Consider the following 12,689-nt stretch of genomic DNA (forward strand, 5'->3'; position numbering starts at 1 on the left):
TGAGAGCGAAATATTTGGGAGAGAGGCGCCTGACAATTTTTTTGCAAAAGTTTGCTATGGAGCACAATTAAATTAAACCCTAGCTACTCCATTTATTTTAGATTATTAGTTTGTTATTATATACAATTTTTCCTTTTAAGAAACTCAATTTTTTTACCCCTTGCGAAGAAAAGGGAAATATTCCCAACCAAAAAAGATTCTAGAAAATATGTGTTTGAGGGGTAAGATATTTTAATCGATATGTAAGCATAAATATTAAATAGCGTATCCAAACATAAGATTCATTTCGACACCAAATAAACAGACGATAACTCGAAAGGGGTTACATTTCACCATAAAAGAACCATAATAGATTTCTTAAATTTGAACTCCGAATATTTTCAAAGAAAAATAAAAATTAAATGAGTATCATAGTTAACGATAATAAGTGTTTTTGTTAGAGATTCGGTCCATGTCCCTCTCTGATATGTAACTTTTTTTTTTAGTTTATTGATATTACAGGGATATTCAAGCCTTACCTCAACATCAAAGGAATCACAACCTAAATAATGACTTATTAAATTAAAATTATCACCATCATTCTAGTATATTGTATATTGCGCTAGCTTTAACTGATTTTAAACCTGACATATGCGATATTAGAATAAAAGAGTTGCTGTATATAAAAAGTTGTTTTTTTAATGAAAATATTCTAAAAAGAAAAATAAGGCAAGTAAATTAACATAGAGAAAACAAAAAAGTAGATTTTCTAGAAATCACACAATTTTAATATAAAATTATAATATATCCTTCTTTAGTTTGTAATTATATTAATCTCTTAAAAATAACACAAATCGAATATATATGTAGCTTGGATACATTAAAGAGTATCTCGAATATATTATAACATAAATCGGATACATAATTTGTTGCTTGGATATATTAAAACTAGCTAGGATACATAATATGTATATCGGACACATTATAAAATAAACCTGATGCATAATATATAGTTCGTATACATTAAAAAACAAGAAACTTTAGAGATTTTTAAAAATAGAAGGAGATATTGAAAATAAGGAAAATATAAGACGTGAATTTTTCCAACAAATAATGCAATATATAATTGAAGAAGTGTCAAAATTTTCAATTTAGAGAGTGGAAAGAAGAAGCATATAATAGCAGTCACATGGGTTTTGATCCTTTAATGATGTTAACTTCATTTACACTCAAAACATTACTTTGAAACCTTAATCATAATTCCCAGGTGCTCATCACATCTTCATGCCATGCGTATACCTATTTTTGTTATTGACTTAAGTTGACTTTGAAAAATATATATTTTTTGTCCTATAGGATAACATGAATTGACAAAATTATTTCTATGCTCCTTTCTTTCTAAAGTTCCAAAGATTGTGGTCAATGAGTAAGGAAAACATATTAAATGAGTATGTTTGTAGAAAAAAATAATTCCTTTTCTTGAAAAAATGAGCATTATATCTAGCAGACTAAGACATATCCAAATAACTTGGACACTATATATGTTTACACTCTATATATATAAATATATATATATATATATATATATATATATATAAAATATTGTGACATTTTAAGAATCAACTCTCTCTTAATTTCATTTTTATTCTCTTGGTTACTCTAAATTGTTCTTCAGCAATTTTGCGGAATTACTATAGAGAGAAGATATGTTTCTGTAAGTAATGTTCCCATTTATATCTTTAATCTCATTCCATGGATTCTTGAGAGCATGTTTTTTTGCATGCACTAGAAGTAGGCAAGTGGAACGGGCGGAGCTAGAGTATTGGTTACGGATTTGGTGAATTGAGTAACGTTGATTTAAATTATATATTTGTATTATGAAATTCATCAATTGATACGTCTTAAATCGATCCATTCGTGTTCCCCAAGACTTGCATAAGCTTAAATATGAGATTAGCATGTGATTTTCTTAGAATCAGCAATTACTATTATCATATTGCAAACATGTTACACATGTGTGTTCTTTATATTGGCTAGTAAAGGTAGATTCAAGATTTAAATTTTATAATTCGAGTATGAAATTTTACCACAACTCACTTGATTTATTGAGTTTCAAATCAATACTCCAATAACACTCTAGGTCTCTCCAACTCCGGCCCTACCGACATAGTAGTCTAGGGGCGATTGGGGAAAATATATATATATATATATATATATATATATATATATATATATATATATATATATATATATATATAAATTCTGACTAGGGCTAGATTGCTTCTTAGGGTTTTTTCCCTTTCCTATGAAGAATGGAAAAGTTTTTACGCAAAGTTATTTTAGCAAATGCAAATGCAACGGGGACAAGTCTTAACTCCAAAGGAACGTAATACTAGTATACTTTTTGCTCATGATGGACCTATATATAAGCCACCAATAGCAATTCTGTTAAATAAGAAATGTGTTTTTGTATTTGCTTTAATAAATGTTTTGTCCATAAAATGCATAAGCCAACTGGTATTTTTACTTCGTTTAATAACATCATGCATACTGACACTACGATAAAGAGACATTTCGTGGCGATGAATTTTCTTTTAAATGGTAATACTTATTGTTACAAATAATAATTAAGTTAATGACATTGCATTTAGAGTCAGTAAATAATATATTTATATATAATTATTGATAAATATAATATAGTGCTAATATTAATAATTATTGTTAAATTCTTCATCTGTTGTACTGTGATTGACCAATTCGTCTGTTGTTTTTTTTTAGATTTTGCACATCCCTTAATCAAGAACAATGATTAATAGTGTAGTTTACCACAATATTCTAATTAATTAATGTATATTTTTAGGTTTTGTGAAATGATTTCAGGTATAACTAATGTTGAGGTAAAATGTTCTTTCTCGATATATTAAAAATGACAAATAAAAGTAAATTTTATTTTTTAAAATATTGAACAAGTAAAAGCGAATAGAAATAATTAAAAAATTAACTCTTTCCTTACTCTAATTTCGGATTGTAATATTATCAGTGCTCCTACCTCCTATCTATTGCCACTTTTTCCAACCAAAAACAAAATTGGAACTCTTCGTTATTTGATTCCTCATGGTGTTTTTTATTTTTTGCTTTAAGCATTTTTATTTTTAAAAATTATTTGACCCAATTAATTTGGATTTACGTTTACTAAGATTAATTGAAAGAATTTTAGGACTATGCTGGTGACAAAGTTGAAGCTAATTAAAGTGAAGCAAATACATCTTTCTTTTTTATTAATTAGCCTCTTGCATGCAGTAGAGTTTAACTTCTATATATTTAGAGTGACAAAATTAGGATTTTTGTTATTAAAATTATTTAGTTTATAATATTTATAACCAGTCATCCACACTGATGGTGGAGTGTCAAGAGTCATAATATTTAATCAAATTGAAAATATGCGAAATTGATAATTACTGTGACAATTTACTGTAATTTTGTTTTTTTTACAACCTTTTTCTATAATTTAATTCCTATAAATTGAAAAAGAGAGCAGATACAGATAATAATCATTATTCAGTAACAATATTTATTTTTTTGAATAACATTTAAACATGTGGAAATAATCGTCTGGTTATACAACTACATAAACAAAGCAAATGGCTATATATGTGACAATAACAAATATATATAGCCCTATGCGTTACACAAATAATGCTGCAAATTACAACTCCATGCAGCATCATCCAGCTGCAATATAATCTCTATGAGTTAATCATGATATATCGTGGATCTTAAGTTAAATACAATTAGAAAATAATGTCGTACAAATTTCTATACATTTATAATAATGTACACATATATATTTATATATATCTTCAGATATATTTTTTTCAATCAAGAAGGGATACTGTACGATCGTACTTAATTCCTTCTATGATAATATTTTTGAGCAGTAATTTATTAATATTATTATTAGTTGGATTTTCACTTTCATTTCCACAAATCAATTTGAGAAGTTGAAGATGCTGTAGAGGTATTTTCGGGGGCCATTTCTTGCTTATTCAAATTCACCTCATCATCGCGCTTAGCCTGAAATGTGTTTGGAGACGAATAGTTATTATTTTCATCTTCTTGGCTAAGTTGAGAAGCTACCAATTTATGGAGCACTCGCCAATCAGTCACTTGATCTGCAACTTGCTGGTTCTCAAATGTAGGATGAACATGTGGATCTTGTGTGACCAATGCTGGTCGAATATTGCCAAATATAGGTATTGAGCTACAACCAGGAGGTGCAGCTACAAGTTTATTTGTTTCTAAAAGAGGAAGTTGATGAAGAAATTGGTGATTTTGAGGTGGGGTTTGGTATTGCAAATTGTCAAATTCTTTTTTGCAATTAGGGTAATTATTGGGATAGTGGTTAATGTAATTCATTTGAGGATGTATTGGCTTAGGTGAATCCATGTCTTGCATGAATGAAAGTTGATCATCGTACCAAATTGGTGAACCATGTTCACTTGTATCCATTCTCATGCCAGCTGCTATTTTCTTCTTGAATACTCTACATATAACCCATCCTTCTTCCTGTATTATTTGTTCACACATATTAATGAGTGAATTTGTATCGTACCAATGAAGCATGATAATATTTTATAAAAATGCATGTCAATATTTGGTCAATAACATACCAGTGATATTTCACGAGTGAGATCTGATGAAGAGGGTAAAATATTTGCAAATCCTGTCACTATTGACTACCCTATAAAGGTAGGAAGGTTGTTTCCAAATTGGACAATATTTGGTCGAGTTAAAAGAATGTACTACTATTTGCAATTAAAGTTGAAAAAAAGAACTATAGTGTGGAACTTTCAAATTATGTATGGACATGAACTTCACTTGAAAAAGAGATAAAAGATTGATCGATGGAAACAACTATTTTACTTGAAATACTCATCAGAAATATATACTAAGATATTATTTATGGCCAAACAGGAAAAAAAATGATGCAATTTCGTATATCATAGATTTAGTTTCCAATTCTCAGGCTTCTTTAGTTGGAAATATTTTCTTCTCAACTAAAGTAATAAACAATATTACTTTTATTTTTAGTCAATACAAAAAAAACAACACATTTTCATATTTATTAATAATTAACTTTGACATATCTACTTTATTTAGCTTAATGAAATAATTTACAGTCATACAACAATCTATGACTTATTTTAGATCACAAATTTCAAAAAAATTTCTTTATTTATTAAATTTATTATCAAATTAAACTACGTCACATAAAAGGAGTAATATATTTGACTTGGTTGCATCAAATAATAATTAATGTTGTGAAACTTGCCTGAGGAGCACCATTTGGATCAGTCTCAAGTCTGTATTCATGCATAATAAAGTCAGATTTTTGTCCATTTGGAGCCCTCCCTTTATAATACACCAATGTCTTCCTCATCCCAATTAAATCATGCTTTGAATATATAGCCTTATCCCTTCCTGTTGCCTTCCAAAATCCTGCTGCTGTTGCTCTATTTGTTCTTGTTCCTGTTGGATATTTTTTGTCTTTGTGGCTAAAAAAATACCAATCACTCTGCTCTTCTGTCCCCATTCTACATAATTCTATACAAAAATAAATGTAGGTATATACCATTTCATTAGTAATCTTAAGATTAATATGCTAAAAGAATATTCCACTTTACCTGCGTAGACTGTCACAATATATAAGTTAAAGCTTTGTCCATCAAACGTTTTTATTAATAATAATAATAAGTACCTTGAAGATCCCATGGCTCGATTTTGTAGAGATCGATGTCTTTAATAACATCGAGGTCAATCCTTCTAGAGGTGATTTTCTTTCTAAGGTAATAATCAACAAGTTCTTCATCTGTTGGGTGAAACCGAAAACCTGGAGGAACGTGTGACAAGGAATTCATCTTCTTTGATCAATCAAATGTACTACTATAACCACCTGCATATTCGTTTAGTCATAGATCAAAATGTTTGATATGATTGCCAACATTATACTAACATAAAACTATGTACTTCTTTGTAATTTTCATGTGATTACAATGAATTAAGAATGATTCGATTTATAGTTGAACTTGAATATTGATCATACGGAGAAAGAATCAAGTGCAAATTAACGATCCAAATGAAGAGGACAACAAGTTAATGTTGATGAAAAAATGAAAGGAAAAAATTAAACCCCTACAAATATATTTGACACAAGGAGTGCGTGGATCTAATATAGTCCTTTTTGATAATTAAAATTGAGTCCACTCTTGCCTTATACGATAAGCATAATCTAATCGATGCTTCTACTTTTATGTAATGAATGATACAATATTATCTCCATTCATGAAATTAAATTTCAAATAGTTGTTTACCACGTTATATAGGCATTTCGTTTCACACGTATAATATTATTCAATTATTTTATTGGTTAATTAAATAAACAGGTTAGGGAAAAGAATAACAAAATTAAATCATTGTTAAAATGGTACTATAAAGAGGGGTTGTGAAATTCCTGAAGGGAAATAGCATGATTGATAGTATTGTTAGAGAAAAAAAACCAAGGAAAAAAATAAGATCTTCAATCGATTTAAATATTTGTTTGGTTCATTAAGTTAATAGGTTATGTAAAAAATAAAATAAAAAATAATACCAAGAATGAGTGACTTCTATTTCAAGACTTACAAAGTAGTAATAATTTGAAGAACAACAAAGAACACTTTTCTCATAGAGCACATATATTAGTAGAACTTATGAGCTCATTAATGGATCGGAGACAATTACTAGTTAACTTATGAGCTCATAAACCAAAAAAAAACTCATAATTAGGACATTTAAACACACACACCCACACAACTAAGACATATAGTGTGAGTTTAACACAAAATATGTATGAATTTAATTCAAACGTCCCCTTCTTTCAAGACCACATACGTTTTAGAATAAAATCGAACAAGAGACTTTCTTTGGTAACAAATTTCACTAGAATATCATCATGATATATATGATGGATTAACGTTTACAATCCAAAATGGACTTAAGCTTTTGGTTATAGGATACATCTGAATTTAGAAGACACGATAACAAACAACATAACAACATATCCAGTGAAATCCTATTAAGGTCTAGAGAGAGTAAAGTGTACTTAGACCTTGCCACGAGTTTGTATCTGATCAGAAGGTATGATATAAAGTATAAATATATACACTAAAACCTACTATATTAGATCTGAATTCATACTTTTGACAATAAAGCATGATTTAAGTAGTAACTAATCTCAATGGGTACTGCATCTATTAATTTAAATTTGGTAAAGGGACCTTACTAGATGAAATTACAAACCTTAATTTCAAAAATGAGCAGATCTGAGTAGAGTGAATATTTGGTATTCAAAGTGACAAATAAATGAAAGAACTTTGAAAGGGTGACCAACAAAAAGACGAAGATAATAAGAGACAGCAAAAGACAAAGCTTTAATTTTATCCTCGGGAATTGGAATTTCCAGTGAGTTTGGCTATATGTCTTTTTGGACCAAATCCCGAGGGACAGTGTAATTAAACTGAAGATGGAAAGAAAAAAAGATAAAAAGGGACAGAGAGAATGGAAGAAGGATGAAGAAAGAGGGTTATATAAAGCCACGCCCCCACCAAACAAATAAACCCTAATGATGAAGGATCTGTTTATTAGACTTAATAAGCCTACAACTCTACTTTTAATTACTCGTTTCGATAAAAAAAGAATGATCTACTTCAATTTAAAATAAAGTTTAAGAAAAAGAAATATTTTATGATTCTAAATTAAAGTTATCAAATCTCATTTCCTTAGACATATCACATGAAAAGTTGAAGTTAAGTGTTGCCAAAAAAGAAAACAAATCATTCTTTTTTAAAACAGACTAATTATAAGAAAATTAGATCATTATTTTTGAAATAGAGAGAGTAAAATTTATATTATGTATATAGTATATATTCCATCTATCATATATATGCTTTCATTGTCTCTTTCTTTTTTTAAAAAAAAAGATTAATTAATTTTATGAGCATCATAACCATAATAGTATGAGCAGAATTGCTGGAAAAGCTTTAGGGGGCGCGATAAAAGGTGGCGCAAAATTGGTTGAAATAGAAATAAAGACAAAGACAGAAGCATTGTGTAGGCAACTGCCACCTCCACTCACCCGCCACTGATTGAGACCTCTAAGTTAATTCTGTAGCTACTTTTAAGTTTGTTTTTGTTTTTAGTTACCTATAAACATCACTAAATTATGAAGAGAAAATGTTTTAATTTCTTTATGTAAATCTTATTACAAAAGAAAAATTAATATGATAAAGAAATGAGGGTAAACGGTAAAGGCACGGACCAATCACATCTTATCAATTACATTAATTAAGTAGCCAAGTGGGCATATATTGTCACCCATCTTGGGCGTTTCATAGAACTAAGCCCCACATTTAAAAATTGAGGCATTTTATTAGTGCCCAGGTATTGATTTCTACTAAAATGATACTCCCTCTATTTTATATTTAATGAATTTGTGAGGTAATACAGGTTAAAACAAACATTGAACCACATCATTTCAATCATAATGTCTATTATTGTTTTTTTCATATAATTTTTGAAAGTAGTGTAATTTATCTCCTAAAAAATACTTTATTTGTTCTTAATTATTTGTCTATTTTTTCATTCTTAGTTGTCACTAATTATTTGTCCATTTGACAAATCAAGAAAGGACAAAATAGTTTTACCTAGTATACTCTTTTCAATTAATTACGTTGAAAAAGATAGATCTTCTTGAAAATTTTATGTTTTTAATTTATCCACTTCATAGTTAAAAGAAATAAAATAGTAAGCTTATTATGTCAATAATTGTTTTATAAACAGGTGTGCCAATTCAAAAGTAGACAAGTAATTAGGCACACAAAAAGTATAAAACTTCAATAAATGAAAGGACAAATATGAAAAAATGCAAATATCCATCTTGTATTTTGAATAATAGAATTATTTTGAATAATAAAAAAAAAGTCTTGAATATATATAGAAAAAAAGGGAGTATATATAGCAGCTAAAGTAATTGAGTTTAAAGTCTGTTGGTTCATTGGAAGAATATTTATAAATAATTGTTTTAAAAAATAATTTGCTAGGAGCTATAACAAGATAAGATGATACGATATAACGGAGTAAAACTTTTTTACACGAAGAGTGTATGCGACTTAATTAATTCTTTACACATTCATTTCGCTTAAGGTAAATTTCTATGATACACACTAATTAGTGGATTAAATTATATATAAATATATATTGACAATATAATTTTTGTTTGCAGTAACATAGTTTAACTCATCAAATCAAGTTACAAATTAGTAATATTATATTTATCTTAAAATTTATATGTAATTGCATTATGAATTACTAATATTTTTCAAGTTGTCGATGCACAGAACTTGGAATTTTAATCAGTAACCTGATAAAAATAATAACTAACTCACTGTAGTTGGTTAAACTACACTATGAATAAAAAAAAGTTCTACATTTCTATTTTATATAACTGAAATCCAAAATGAATATACTATAAAATCTTTTTAGTATTATTTTATGCTGGTGACACAACGCAACATTGTCCACAAAGGAATTTAAGGATTTTGGTCCTTTGAGAATTGTTCAACAATTAATATTCTTTAATTTGTCCTAGTCCCTACCTTTTCTTTCCCATATCTCAAATTTCATTTTAGCTACTTAGGACCAACAAGTTAGAGATTCACTGAAATTATTTTTAAAAATCGTTTATACGAAAAATGATAAAAAAAAAATTATATCTCAAAAAACCTATAATAAATTTCATAAGAAAATACATCAAATAATTTATTTTTAAAAAATTTAAAACCTCAATTTAATTTTTACTAACGTGTTAAAGCCGCCCAACTTAGTAGGAGTACATTTGCAAGCTAGCTACTTGAGAAAATTAAAGGAGAGGTAATGAACTCATGCTACTTCGAGTCATGCCAATGTTAGGCTGATCAGACTATAATGATGATAATCTTTGCAAGAAAGAAGTAAAAAGAGGAAGAAAGAAATCATTAAGAACAAAAACTTCACTAAATAATACTTTCATCTGTTTTAATTTACGTGATATTTTTTATTTTTTGAGAATCAAACAATCTTCATTTGATTGACAATTCGTACATGATCAATTTTTTTTAAAAAAGTAAAATTTATATATTTGTAAATTATTTAAAAAGTACTATAAGTCACAATAATTGACAAATCAAATATTCAAAAGATATAAATTTATTGTAAAAAATAAACTTATTTAAATCTCAAAATCTATAATGTGTCACCTGAGACCGAGAAAATAGTAAATATATATGGTTGTGTCCCAACATGATTGAAGAGGAGCAACCAGCTTACCCGTGAGCAATACGTTTCCAAGCACCACCACCGACTCTCATCATTATAATTATACAGCGTTTATATGCTGCTTATTAATAATTGCATACTTATTAGATGTGTTATATATATATATATATATATATATATATATATATATATGATTTAATCAAATTCAGTAACTTCGATATATAATTAAGTTTTAAATTCAATTATTAACATTTGAATTGTCATCATAAAATTCAAAATTTATAAAATTAAAATTTTGATGTCGTCTGCGGCGCAGTGATGCAACCTTGTCAAATGGTAGACTATTTTTCAGTCACTTAGCCCCTCATAGCTGAGCCATACTGATGGTAGTTCATTCTTATTATAAGAACTTAAAAGTGGAAAGTCAACCTAACTACACTAACTTTTAATTATTGATATAATCATTCTACATAACTAATGTAATTAATATAGAAAATAATCTAGATTTACCTTATAGAAAGAAAAATAATATGCACGTATTGTTTAATTTTAAAGCGTAGTTTTTGAAAGTTATTTGTTTTTAAAAATTTCTTGTGCAAAAATACGAGTAGACTTTTCAACGATTTGTCCCTTCAAAATACAAGATATGTCATAATGAATTATTATTAGATAAAAAATAATCTAGATTTACCTTATAGAAAGAAAAATAATATGCACGTATTGTTTAATTTTAAAGCGTAGTTTTTGAAAGTCATTTGTTTTCAAAAATTTCTTGTGCAAAAATACGAGTAGACTTTCCAACGATTTGTCCCTTCAAAATACAAGATATGTCATAATGAATTATTATTAGATAAAAAATAATCTAGATTTACCTTATAGAAAGAAAAATAATATGCACGTATTGTTTAATTTTAAAGCGTAGTTTTTGAAAGTCATTTGTTTTCAAAAATTTCTTGTGCAAAAATACGAGTAGACTTTCCAACGATTTGTCCCTTCAAAATACAAGATATGTCATAATGAATTATTATTAGATAAAAAATAATCTAGATTTACCTTATAGAAAGAAAAATAATATGCACGTATTGTTTAATTTTAAAGCGTAGTTTTTGAAAGTCATTTGTTTTCAAAAATTTCTTGTGCAAAAATACGAGTAGACTTTCCAACGATTTGTCCCTTCAAAATACAAGATATGTCATAATAAATTATTATTAGATAAAAAATAATCTAGATTTACCTTATAGAAAGAAAAATAATATGCACGTATTGTTTAATTTTAAAGCGTAGTTTTTGAAAGTCATTTGTTTTCAAAAATTCTTGTGCAAAAATACGAGTAGACTTTCCAACAATTTGTCCCTTCAAAATACAAGATATGTCATAATGAATTATTATTAGATAAACAATAATCTAGATTTACCTTATAGAAAGAAAAATAATATGCACGTATTGTTTAATTTTAAAGCGTAGTTTTTTGAAAGTCATTTGTTTTTAAAAATTTCTTGTGCAAAAATACGAGTAGACTTTCCAATGATTTGTCCCTTCAAAATACAAGATATGTCATAATGAATTATTATTAGATAAAATATGGAATTATCTATGAGATTTAGTGGTTAATCTCTAACTATAAAGTCAACTATTGTTACCTATAAAGTCACTCAATTAGTTTAAGATATAATTTTTGATATAGTGATTTTACTTCTTCCTTGTTAATTATAAATTATGTACTTAATTAAATTTGATTCAGATAGTCCTATCGAAAATGATCATTTTGATTTATATTATATATTCAATAACACCCAATTATACCTAGTCGCTTAAGTAATTATAATAATTAAAGTGGAATGCGGTACTCACAGGGACTTATCGTTAGCTTCTACTATTCAAACTGAAATTCCTTATTATTAATCAAGTGATTTATCAAGAGTTATGAATGTTTTGTTCACTAGTGTTTTCGAGAGTATTTTCGGGAGGTGTGTTTCAGGATAGAGATTGCAGTATATCAAAAATATTTAGGGTGTAAATAAATGACGTAGATTCATAGAGTGTAAGTCCTAAATTGATTTAAAAGCATAATGTCACGGACTTTTCAATTCGGACAATACTCCGTGCGGCACTTGACGGTCTACTCACGATTCTTGCACGATCTTGTAGACTCAAGTAAGTCTTCCTCTACTTGGATCGCTAAGAGAACTTAGAAAGAGAAAACAAAGACAGATTTGGAAGAATGGACTAGTCTCTTATTAGTCAATTGAATTGTTGGATGCCTTTACAAATAGGCATGACTACACCCTAAGAATGTCTAAGTCTTTCAAAAAGGACTCCTAGCCTTGACTAGTCTGCCCCCACGTCCAAGAGGCCTTGAG

The 12,689-nt window shown here is 27.9% G+C and overlaps 1 protein-coding gene across 2 annotated transcripts; it reads right to left on the reverse strand.

Moving 5' to 3' along the window:
* Window positions 1–3,533: 3,533 nt before the first annotated feature.
* On the reverse strand, window positions 3,534–9,776 carry LOC101246350 (NAC domain-containing protein 7-like). 2 transcript variants are annotated; one of them, XM_004240754.5, is made up of 4 exons: window positions 7,318–9,776; window positions 5,738–5,932; window positions 5,312–5,583; window positions 3,534–4,545 (listed from the first exon to the last, which is right to left on the reverse strand). In XM_004240754.5, the coding sequence occupies exons 2-4, from the start codon at window positions 5,895–5,897 to the stop codon at window positions 3,955–3,957; spliced, it is 1,023 nt and encodes a 340-aa protein (XP_004240802.1). In that variant the 5' UTR covers window positions 5,898–5,932; window positions 7,318–9,776; the 3' UTR covers window positions 3,534–3,954. The 2 variants fall into 2 exon arrangements, with proteins under 2 accessions (XP_004240802.1, XP_069155233.1); XM_069299132.1 differs by having other exon boundaries at window positions 3,534–4,541; window positions 5,308–5,583.
* Between the last annotated feature and the right edge of the window lie 2,913 nt (window positions 9,777–12,689).

This window comes from Solanum lycopersicum, chromosome 6, assembly GCF_036512215.1.
Source record: "Solanum lycopersicum chromosome 6, SLM_r2.1".
NCBI classification, from domain to species: domain Eukaryota; kingdom Viridiplantae; phylum Streptophyta; class Magnoliopsida; order Solanales; family Solanaceae; genus Solanum; species Solanum lycopersicum.